Here is an 11,831-nt window from a genome sequence, read left to right as displayed (position 1 = left end):
TAAGAGTTTCATCCTCATACAAAGAGTTTGAGACCAATTGTTACGTCATGTTACCAATCGATGGTGTATCTAATTTTAATTAGTCAAGTAGAAGGATGTTATTGAGGTCGTTCAATAATTCGAAGATGAAATTAATAATTTGCATCAAATTCCAAGATTTTTTCAATACTTCTCTCTGAAAATACTAGCTCGTAAACATCAAATACTGAAAACCCCTTTTTTAACTGTTAAAATCAATTTTGTAAATAAACAGAATTTTTTAAATATAAAATTGGCAATTACCTGAAATGTCATAAATATTTCATCAAGGTTTTAAAGGTAAGTTCGATAGGATGATCTTTAGATCAACTATGTTGTATGAGGCATAGCAAAAAATCAACATGCTTATGAATATACTAGGAGAGACAAAATTAAAAATGAGAAAGTAAATTATAAGATGAGAATAACCTCCGTATTAGACAATAGCTAAAATGATTCGGACATGAAGAGGAGGATAGATGCCGCAGTATATAAAATCTAAATGTTGACAAATAAATTTTTGATTGTTCATATATTTACCCTTTATATAGCATACCCTTTATAATAAGTCGATGATTAAGAAACACATACTTCCATAAGAGAAATGGAACTTAAACATTGATGAATTGATGTTACATTCCAAAAGGTTATATAAAAAAGAAAAAAACTGAAGTGACGTGCAAGACAAAAAAGTCACAATAACTCTTATTGGATGGTACTACTATAAAAAAGATGGTAATTTGTGTCCACAAATGCAACTGATTTAACTGTTTTGAGTCTTTTGAAGGTGAAAAATGAAATTATATCTCAACCCAAAAATTTGTTGTGCAATAATTTCATATCATGTGATCAGCATCAATTTTGGGGCCTAGTATTATTTTTTGTTCCTTCGTACTAATAGAAATTTAGTGGGAAATGAATGACAGCAACAGTGTAACAATAAATTGAATTTTATTCTTTCAAGTTTTCCTACCGTACCAACTAATTCAAATTCACACCAAAAAATCTTAAAAGCGTTCATCCACTCTAGTGATGGAGACATAAAAGGTGTTTTATGACAAAATTGACACAATGATGCATGGTATCTCATTAAAAAATGGATATGACAAGGCACACAGGAAGAGTAATCTGCAGTGAACAGGCTAGTGATATCTAAATACTCTTAAAACATATATTTGAGTGAGACACATTAGGCATTGAAATTTTGAAGGATCCTTTCTCTTCACAGAATACCAAAAATTACCTTCTGGTGGCAGCTCCACAAGCAGCAATTCTTTAACATACTACAAGTAGCGAGATGAAGATGACTTGTAAAATGGCGACAAGTACAAACACATGGAATGATGAATCTATCCAATCTAAAATTCATAACTAGATGTAAAACTTCTGCACAAGGTCACATCTGGATGATATAATCTTACAGTAACTCGCCATCAAGGAGTTGTAGACTGCAGTATTACGCAGCAAGTAGTGCTGATTAACATCCTTGAAACTGTGGCCTTGGAATTTGAGCTAGACCTTCATTGCCGATATATTTATGCCAATTAAGAGTGAGGAGTACGGTGACTTACAGCTCTGGAATTGGATGGCATTGAGAAGATTAAACTCGCTTCAAGTCTGATTGCACAAGGCAACTAATGCGCTTGGTTATAAGAAAGCATATTCTACAATGAGGTCACCAGTTGATGGATCGAAAGACGTTTCAATATCTGCTGAGTGACAATCAGTGGTGGCAGATCTATGGCTCCCCACAGCCACGGGCTCCTTCAGAAGCTTTACCCCTTGCTTCCAGTATCTTTGTTCTGAATCAGATAGAAGATCATTAAGTTAATGAACAATTCATTCAAGGATAAAGGGATAGAGCAAAATTTTGTGAAGAGAAAACAAGAAGCAAGCATTTGACACCCCAAACAAAATGTCTTAGAAATTACTGTCTAGATTGCGACTTCTCAAAGACACACCTGGTCCTGTAGACAAGACAATGGATTCTTCTGCATCCATCACCCACTCGATCCAAAGAACAAATCCATGACATTTCCCATGTGTAATAAATTCTACCTGCAAAACCTTGGTTTTGTGAGCTAATGTGCAAGCTGCCTTTATTGTTAACAGAATCTTGCCAGTTTCGACGCAAGACCTGATACCTTAGCTTTTCCAGAACATGGGCTTATTGTTTTCAGGAAATTGAATTCCATGATAGTAACTATGTCGCTCATTTTCTGCAATTATAAATCTCAATTGTATCAACAACAGATTTAAACTTTGTTGCATTGGATAGTCTAATTTGTAGCATTTTTCTTCCTCAAAGATGATGTGAACTACCTTGCTCTTTCCACATTGCCAGACTGAAAAAGGTAAAGTAGGATTTTCTTGTCCGGGAGGTGAACCTCCACATGCCCCTAACGTGGAATTGACAACTGAATGATCAAAGCCTTCAACATGTTGCAGGCACTGATGACTATGCCAAAGGTCCTGCACAAACAGTTTAACATGTCCATCACATGAATTTAACTCTTATCATGGTCAAAGCATCAAACAGAATGCATCCATGAGCTTACAGGAAGAGACATCGCACAAGCCTTAAACAATCCTTTGCAAGGCATAATCACTGCACCTTCTGATAGGATTGAATCCAATAAACTTCGGTCCTTCCTACAAATGATATCATAATCAGAATAGATAATTTATAAGTAAATTCCCATGAAAAAAATTTCACATTTATCATAGGTATTATAATAACCTCCACCTCCACGAAAGAATAAAGAGTCATACGGGCGGAATTGAAGAACAGGAACATAATTATTTTTTTGATGACCGTTGTGTCCAGGCTAGCTTACGCGCACCTCAACTAACACAGGATATCTTTCACCTCTACCTAGGTAACTCTGTCCACCAAGGCTAGAACAGAGAGGAAGAATCACCTAGTGTTTTTTGTCTCCACTGAGTTCTGAACCTGAGACCTCAGGGTTCTCAACCATTGCATATAGTGGCAGTTTCTAATCTCAGTATGTCCAAAGGTGGAGATTGTTTTTGGTCAAATGGTAACTGCTCTATAAATGCAGCTTACAATGATTTGAAATTTTTATTACGTTGATACAGTTAAACCCAACCCCTCCTCAAAACCCCGTAACCAAGAGGGCCACAGTGGCATTTCTCACTTTACTCCCTTGGTGATTCAAATCCCAACCTTATGGTTGGAAGTAAAGGTTCTTTAATACTAATTGATCACTCCCTCGATAGCTTAGAACAAGAAATACAGGTTTATATCCACTGCAGCTTCTAAGAAACAAAATGATGCTCTTCTATTGGTAACTGACAGATTGTTACGCAGTGGTGCAGTGCTTTAGTGCTGATTGTAATTCCAAAGCGGCTCGCAAGACATGTTGTGCCTATGTGTTCTGATTAGATTCAGGTTATATTTGGAACTCAGTGAGGCACTAGCAAAGAGTCTCATTACATTTTATTTCATTTTATTTTTTGAGGGTCGGCCAAGGAGCCAACCCCATAAAGTTCCACAAATTATGTCGGCCATATGTCTTAATAGCCATACAGCATTCGCCACGCAGGCAGAGTGGCATAGTTAGCCAACAGACCCTTTTTTTATTCATTACATATTACAATCAATATGTAATATTGATTGTAATAATTATACAGCATTCGCCACGCAGGCAGAGTGGCATATTTAGCCAACAGACCCTTTTTTTATTCATTACATATTACAATCAATATTACATATTGATTGTAATATGTAATTGTTACAATCAATATTACATATTGATTGTAATATGTAATTGTTACAATCAATACTAGTAAAAGAATTCCATAGTTTTGATGACATCAATCCTCTTAGCTGTGTTATGAAAGACATAACTGCTGATCCGCAGTGATAAGGTTATTAAAACAGTATAGCTGGGAAATCACTAAAAAAAGCAAATGCAAGAAAAATATTACAAACATTGATCTAAAGAGACCACATTACGAGATTGTTTTCCAACAAATAATTTAAAGCATTCAGTGTCCAGTACTGAATAATCTATCCATAAAAGTGCAGCACAGAATCATTTCAGACAGCATCAACTCAGTACACTAAAATCAAAGGAACAAGTTACATCATATTTACCAGAACCGTAGATTTTGCCATGGAAGCACACTGTTGTTACCATAATAAAAAGGTTCCCCAACTAACAAGTCAATCTGCTGAGAAACAACAAATCATCAGCATTTACGAGGAAGTGGTATAGTGTTAGGCAGACAAAGCTCCATATTTGAGATGCCATGGAAAAATAGGTTAGAAGAGACAACAGGCAATCAAGGTCGAGGTTCAAGAGAAAAATTGTTACATTTTTTACCTTCTCCAGACTACTTTGAGAGGTCAACAGTTCACTCATCTTCTGAACTTCTACATGATCCTTTGAATAACCATTTGCAGTTGCAACAGCTTGCAAATATAGCGCACCTTTCTCTTGCAATCCTGGAAACAATGATAGCACATGAGACCCTTTTGCGAGATGGGCAAGAGCAACCGCAAGAAATATGCTATCATCCACAACAACACACAAGGAGGGAGTTTTCTGCTTCATCTGTAAGGAGCAAAGGAGCACAATTAACTCCAACTGACTATTTGAAGTAAAAATAGCAAAACAAGTAGTCAGTTCCATGTAAACAATAATAACATGCATGATTGTAATTATGAGCACATATTATCTGACTGACTTTGTTCTTCAGTAAGAATAATTAATGTAGGAAACAACATGAAAACTGATAGCACCCAAAAAATATCGGCAGTAAACAAAAAAAGATGTAGAACGAACTTGAGGAGCTATGTTGACGAGAACTTCCATTTAACAATGAATTTGGCACAATACTTGAGGTTACACTTTCTCCCCCGAAACAACCAATACTTAAGGATTTACACTCATGCCATCAGTAGTAGAAGTAATCACCTGTTGCTTAAGAAGCTACAGTTACTATGTTTGTCTGGGTGAAGTGACACTTCTTTGAACAAGTGTGCTTCAAAGCCATGTTTCGAGGATCTGACACGGCTATATGGCATTTTTGGAGTATCCGAACGACTTAATCAGAAAGTGAAGAGTAATGCAATTAAAGAGACAAGTGGTCTCATTGAACCCATCTTTAAAAGATTTAACCACCAAAGAAAGAACATTTTGCAATCTTCTTCTTCTTTGGTCAGCTAGTACTCTCTTTCATTGATTCTATTTCTGTTCACTCTTGATTTGCTAATTTCTTCTACTTTTCTTCACAATGACTTTCTTTTTCTTCTGATGTAAAAAATCTCCTCTAGCTACTTCTGTTTTTGAACTTCTTCTCTTCTATCTCTCTCTCACCCTCTCCTGTTGTCAACAATTTCCTTTTTTTCTTGTCCTTTTGATGAAGGTATATCATTAAAAGCCATCAAGTGGATGCATAGTTACATGTTAAGCCCTTTAGGATGTGTGAATCTAAATCAGGGAGCTGACGAAGTCCAAAAATTTACAGGGGTTTACTTAGTCCAGCAAAAAAGATTTAAGTAAACATTTAGCTTTGAGACGGTGATTGTTGTTGAAATTCCATAAAAAAAATCAACAAAAAAGATCCTCTATCGAATGCCTTTCATTGTTTCATTCTCGATTGTCCAGCTCTTGATACAAAGCCTTATGGCATAGAAACAAAAATTGACTTGCAATTGAAGATTATTAATACTGCTACTAAAGTAACTGACTAGCTGATGGGAGACAATGGGCCAATGGGGTGATAGAGCAGTGGCGTTGGCAGGAGAGAATAGCTAAGAGGTTGATCTTCTGCTTGATTTTGTTAAACCTAATAACAGATGCTTAAATGACTGTCAAATTGAAACTTAAAGGTGCGGAGTGAGATAATAAAGAAATTAAAAACAGGATCGACAACATAGTGAACGATAAGTGAAAAATTAATGATGAAATAAATATGCACAACAAATATGTCATAGAAACACTTACAGATTCTGTCACTTGATAAAAAAAGATATAGCAAGGAACAAACACATTGAGAATGGAAGCAATAAAACATCAAATGATGCATCAAACGTAATCAACTCAAAGGTAAAGTAAACCTGAGAGGCACCAAATACCATAAGCATGGAAAATCTGAAAGCATATGGCTCAATTCATCAAAAGCAAACAAGGATATGATAACCAACATCAATTGCAAACATCCAAACATGTTTTCGCTGTTATTTTCTGAGTTCAGGTTCACAGTGCTCAATTCTAAAGAACTATACTCAATGAATCCACATGTGCAAACATTCTTTTTAGAAAAACTGAACAATTAATGTGGATGTACAAACATTCTTTTGGTTGGTGGTTCCATGGAATAAATGTGAAAACTTACTGCATTTTTTATAGCTTTCAGCATTGAGCATCTCCAATTGACATCACTATATAATGCAATTTTTTCTGGCAGCAAAGTGATTTGGTACTTCTGAGCACTGAGCTCACTTTGTTCAAGTTCCAAGTTCTGGGACAAAGTCTTCATTTCATATGAGATGCTAGTATCAGTGTGAACAGCCAGCAAACTAACTTCTTCATCCTTCAATAAAGACAAACCTTTCTTTGGTATGAACCAAACACACTGTTTCCAGTGGTCACACCAATTCTGACTCCCTATAGTGCATACAGATAAAAGCACAAATAAGGAGTTATGTTTGACTCTGATACTAGAAAGCCTGTTAACTCATTTCTCCATTTATAGGCATGCAACGGAAACCAATACAAATATAATAATGTGAAAGAGTACTCCTTGCAGCAAATCCACAAGTGAAAAAGTATTCAGTTCTATCCCAAAAAAAAAAACACGAAACGGTATGTATTTTTTATGTCAAAATCAACACTAAGGAAGTGCTAATTTTTATGATGACATAAAAGAAATATCAAAAGAAATTAAACAAGACTCAGTTTCCAAAAAAAAGAAATTAAACAAGATTATATGTAATTCTATCCAAATTGCCTCTAGAAACTACAAAGTCCCACCCTAATATTAAAAGAAAAGAAAAACACAGAGATACTCCACTCACAGCTGATAGATGAATTAAATCCTTCCACGCTAGATGGGCAACTTATCCATTTAGGTGCAGTGGAGTAGAAGATAGTGCCTTTCTCATCAAGCTGGAGCGACCACCTAAAAAGTAACCAAGTTATATATTGTTTAAAGTGAGAAAACAAAATCACTTCAGAACGAAAATAAGTACCATGAGATTATAGCATGAACAGCGCCAGTATCAGTAGCTTGTACACTCAGCTTCGTTACACGATGACTATCCGGCCTTCTCCAGAAGTCAAAATCAAATACTTTGAAAGGTTCTGAGAGCTGTATAAATTGAAGTGAGTGGTATTCCAGAAGTTGTCAATATAGAAACATCTTCCGCTATGAAGTACTTTACCAGCTTGATGTCTTCTTCCAATGCATCACAATGCATGGAAAATTGTTGCCGTTTAACACATATAGCTGAATCCATTCCTTCTGGAACAAGACGAATTTCATCTAGTACTTCTTTCTCAGTGTTATACAAATCATGCAGCTTCCACAAATCTGTGCTTTCTACCAGCTGGAAGGTAAGTTGGGCAAAAAATAACTGATTTATAACCAAAAGGAACCCAGTGGGCTGGAACATACCCTAACGATTTTAGTACATCGCAACCAAGTAATATAATGGCAGGCAAGTTATTACTCACTAGCTAGGTTCAATAAATATAAAAGGAATATTGATTAGTTTGTAGATCTGAAATGCGTTCTATTAACTGTATATAAGATGAGTTTATCTGAAATTTACTAAGAAGCACTTGCAATGGCACCTGAATTTCAGCTGATGCAAAAACAGTAAACCCAGCCCGACAATCAGGACACGCACTGACACAAGTTATCTAAATGACTTAACCGATCAACCAAGAAAGGAAATTGAGCTATCTAAATGACGGCACACTAACAAGGTCAGTCAACTTTTGAAGACCCAACCAAAACTCATTGGTTTTCGGAGATGACAAGTAACCAGTCAGTTCATGGAAAATGGCAGGTTTAGCTGAAAAGTAACTGCCTGCAACCAAAGGACCCTGACCCTACACCATCAGGTAGAAGTAGAACAGATATAAACCATTGCTACGGGAAATTTTCCTAATAGTGAAAAATAAAGCAAAATATCTTTAATAGTGATCGTTTTGCATAAGAAGAGCTCTTCTTTTCTTTCTATTCATCTATATGTATCCGTAAAAGCCCATTCTTCTAATTTTGACATAACAAGAATTAGACTAAAAGTTTTGAGTATAACGCAAAATGTTCTACATCTGTCATTAGAAATTAGTACGTGGTACAGGTAGGATTGTTGGCAAATTATATACTGTTCCATTATCTTTCTACAGCATATCACAATGGTATTACCTTTTTTTAATCATGACAATGTTACAATTTTATTGTAGATGACGATATTTTTTTAATTCATTTAATCTCTGGTTAATTTGAGGTTTCCTCTTGCCTTAGGCAAGTGATTTATGAAATTGGTCCCTATTGTCAGCATATAGACTACTCATAGTAAGTCATTGTGCTTCTGACTCCCTAGTTGACCATAAGTCCTATTAGTCGGGTCAATGTCATTAAGACGTGATGCAGAGTAGTCTTAAGATTAAATTAAATCAAAGCAAACTACAAGAAACAAATTAAACTTACAATCTGCAAAAGAATACTTAAATATGAAGCCATGGTCAAACACCTGACCATAAACCGTTGCACGGTAAGGCACTGTTTTTGGATTGTCTACCAGTAGCTGGTCATGAGCATGCTGCAGAGTTGGAATTAACCCTTCTCCCAAAAGCTCAGAGTCAAGTATTTCGCTAACCTGAATTGAGTGGTAAATGATTAACAAGCATTCATGCAACTGTACCATGTCATGGTTAACAATCAACATTCAATCTTTTTAACATAATAAAACATGGCAGATGTGCAGCGTGAATCTCCACATGAGATAAGTGTTCAAAAAAGGAACCAAACCACCAACCCAAATTAAAACAACTCATTAAAAACTGACACCCAAACAAAAATGAAGTATGGTAGTTTTTGGATTGAAAAATTGCAAAAATGGAACGGCTTTACCCCAAAAAAAAAACAATCTAAATGATATGTAAAATAAAGTTCTTTATTGTCCCATTTTTATCATCCAATTAAATAATGAAGACTCTATAGGTAGACTTGAATTTATTTATTTGAGAAATTAAGAAGTAAGCCCTTAAGTCTGAGTAAATGTTACTCCTGGAAGTTTGAAATTTATGTAGAAGCTGATCCTGTGTTATTATTTCAAGCAATAAAATGTTATCAAGTAAGAAGTAGTGAAGAGAAAGTATCCATTTAAAGAAATAGACACCATTTACACTAAGACAAAATTTACTTTCCTAACAACGGTTGTAGCTTAATATATGAGAATAGAGGTTCATTTTTAAGAGTGATGATATGAATTTTGTTTATATCATAACTACACCCTCACCCTTTAGAAATAGGAGCGAAAAAAAAGAATATTCAGAAGTTTTGCATGAGGAATCTCATCCAAAGTTAGAGACCAAGACACAAGTAAAAACTTCACAGGTAAAAATAACTTTCCTCAACAAACTTGTTAGCAGTATTATACAATTCCATTACCACTTATATTATACTACTGCCTCCATTCTGCTTCATATCATACTTTTTCTACTTGGAGACATTCCACAATGTTGACACCATAACGCTAATAAAGCTACTCTATACAACTTTCAAAAATTCAATTCATTTAATTATTGAAACTTTTTATACCTTAGATGTGATTTTTGCACTTCCAAACTAGCTTTTTGACAAACTACTTCAGTAACCTTTTTTACCACCATTTATAATATACATGTCAAATTGATGTCTTATACTTCGTGTCCAGTCAACCAATGTCTTTTAAAATAAAATGAAGGGAGTACATAACATTTTAAACTTTGCACCAATGGCGTCAAACAAAATGGCCATATAGACTGGTAATTTTCATATACAGCAACCGGCCCGGTATCCACAAAACTTGAAGTAGAATGGCATCATGTTAAATAATGTTTACATAAACGAGGCAAAAAGAAGATTGAAATTTTTAACATACTTAAACAGTAAATTAGGTGAATGCATCTTTCATTTTGTCCAGCAAAGTCTGTAAATAAAACTTCACAGATTAGCCCACATTGTACTCTTTTTTCCCCGACTGGATGTCGTGGAAAAAGTTCATGACTACTTTATCAATCATAGGCACATGTTCAGCGTAAGTATGTCAATAGTCTGGATCTAGTAATAGGAAAAAAAACTAGTGTACTCACAAGCACATCTGCCCGTGAAGGCATGTCCACACCAACTTCTAGTTCATCTGATCTCTTGTTAATGATGCGGATTTTTCTATGCATTCCATTGGCATGCAAAACCTTCCGCATCAATTTTACCATAGGAAGATATGACTCACAAGCGGTAACCATCCCCTTAGAGCCTGAGCTCTCCGCCGAATCTCCATGATCCATTGCTCTGGCTGCCATCATAGATAGTAAACCAGTTCCCGCTCTGCAATTTGTATTCAAAACAAGAACCTAAAATATATGTATGTTGACTCCCAACTAACAAACCATACATCCACCAATCTTAAGTCTTAAGACCTACCTAATTGTTGCAAAAAGTTTGTCAACAGTAAAGTCACCTTTTTCCTTCTTACATTTGGTTGCTCTTACTTGTCATATTACTATAACATATATTTTCTTTCATCTATTATCATCTTAAACCAATCTTACGGTGTTTCCCCTTTCAATTTTGTTACTTACTTCTCATTCCAGAAAAAGCTGAAACCTTATAATAGACCCTCTGTTGAGTTCTTCATTTTCTGCTGATTACATTCATATACATAAAGGGGCTGACTTTTGAGCTAAGTTAAATTAACACTACGTCCAGTGTCGAGGAAATATTCTTCATGAAAAATGTTTTATCTCGGGAATCATTTACTGGATAAGTTAAATAAAATGGAACATAAGGTATGTCCATAGATACTCAAAGCTGATTCTTCTATAGTTATATGCATTATAAATACAAAATCCGATATAAGAAAATACAGTCAGGATAGTGATTTTTCCGACTTATTGTACAGATAACATTCTTATTTCAAAGTAATTTAACTTCCGAAAATGATATATAACTAATGAATACCCAATATCGAGAACATGGCAAGGCTTGGTTATGGTCTTTTCAATGGCTTCCCTATAAGCTTTATTTCTTCGAGTATCATTAAACATGTCAAGGTAAGAAGTATTGGCAAGAAGCTGCTTTGTAGCATCTCCTGAAGCTTCATCTTCTTCAATGACGACCCATTCGGAGTTTCCGGTAAGTGGGTCGACTTTGAGCTGGAACATTCGTGACCCGGAACTCATGCTTCGGACAGTGAAGGCCTTTGAGCGAGTATTGTTAAAGGAACGGAGAAAAAATTGGGGGTTTAGGGTTTTAGGGAAAAGGCACTGCATAGATGTGAAGACTATGAAGGAATGTTCCCGACGGTGGTGGATAACATGCCTCGCAACTACGCCGAACTGAACAAAAATAGTTTTAGTTAATAGTTGATCTAAAATATTAAAAATGTTAGATTCATATTTCAGCTTTCGCCTTTAAATTCAAAAAATAATGATAATTTAAGTATAAAACTCACGTTCTATATGATGAATTAATAGATCAAGGTATATTTTTTCAAATTCATTCTTTTTTGATGTATTTTTATTTTAATAATAATTTATATTACAAACAAATGTTTATCCGGAAATTAA

General features: G+C 35.1%; 1 protein-coding gene and 1 non-coding gene across 3 annotated transcripts; both read right to left on the bottom strand.

The window, feature by feature from the left end:
- Positions 1-1,081: 1,081 nt before the first annotated feature.
- Positions 1,082-11,634, bottom strand: LOC107021154 (protein arginine N-methyltransferase 1.6). 2 transcript variants are annotated; one of them, XM_015221761.2, is made up of 14 exons: positions 11,224-11,634; positions 10,356-10,590; positions 8,753-8,878; positions 7,433-7,597; positions 7,241-7,359; positions 7,067-7,170; positions 6,385-6,656; positions 4,368-4,598; positions 4,139-4,215; positions 2,577-2,670; positions 2,341-2,490; positions 2,163-2,237; positions 1,980-2,076; positions 1,082-1,820 (listed from the first exon to the last, which is right to left on the bottom strand). In XM_015221761.2, exons 1-14 carry the CDS (start codon positions 11,532-11,534, stop codon positions 1,666-1,668), a joined length of 2,211 nt encoding a protein of 736 aa, XP_015077247.1. In that variant the 5' UTR covers positions 11,535-11,634; the 3' UTR covers positions 1,082-1,665. The 2 variants fall into 2 exon arrangements, with proteins under 2 accessions (XP_015077247.1, XP_015077248.1); XM_015221762.2 differs by having other exon boundaries at positions 4,139-4,212; positions 11,224-11,633.
- Positions 3,496-3,618, bottom strand: LOC114077690. The gene has a single exon (XR_003579063.1). It is a non-coding gene; the product is annotated as a U11 spliceosomal RNA (small nuclear RNA).
- Positions 11,635-11,831: the final 197 nt, after the last annotated feature.

This window comes from Solanum pennellii, chromosome 6 (genome assembly GCF_001406875.1).
Source record: "Solanum pennellii chromosome 6, SPENNV200".
NCBI classification, from domain to species: Eukaryota; Viridiplantae; Streptophyta; class Magnoliopsida; order Solanales; family Solanaceae; genus Solanum; species Solanum pennellii.
This window is presented reverse-complemented; position numbering and strand designations above follow the sequence as displayed.

Excerpts from the sequence above, each read along its gene's own strand:
- LOC107021154 (XM_015221761.2), bottom strand. The coding sequence starts at position 11,534 with ATGCAGTGCCTTTTCCCTAAAACCCTAAACCCCCAATTTTTTCTCCGT. Across the intron at positions 4,599-6,384 it reads TGAAAGCTATAAAAAATGCA|ATGAAGCAGAAAACTCCCTC; the intron begins GTAAGTTTTCAC and ends TGCTCCTTACAG. Across the intron at positions 2,491-2,576 it reads CTTGTGCGATGTCTCTTCCT|GACCTTTGGCATAGTCATCA; the intron begins GTAAGCTCATGG and ends CTGTTTGTGCAG.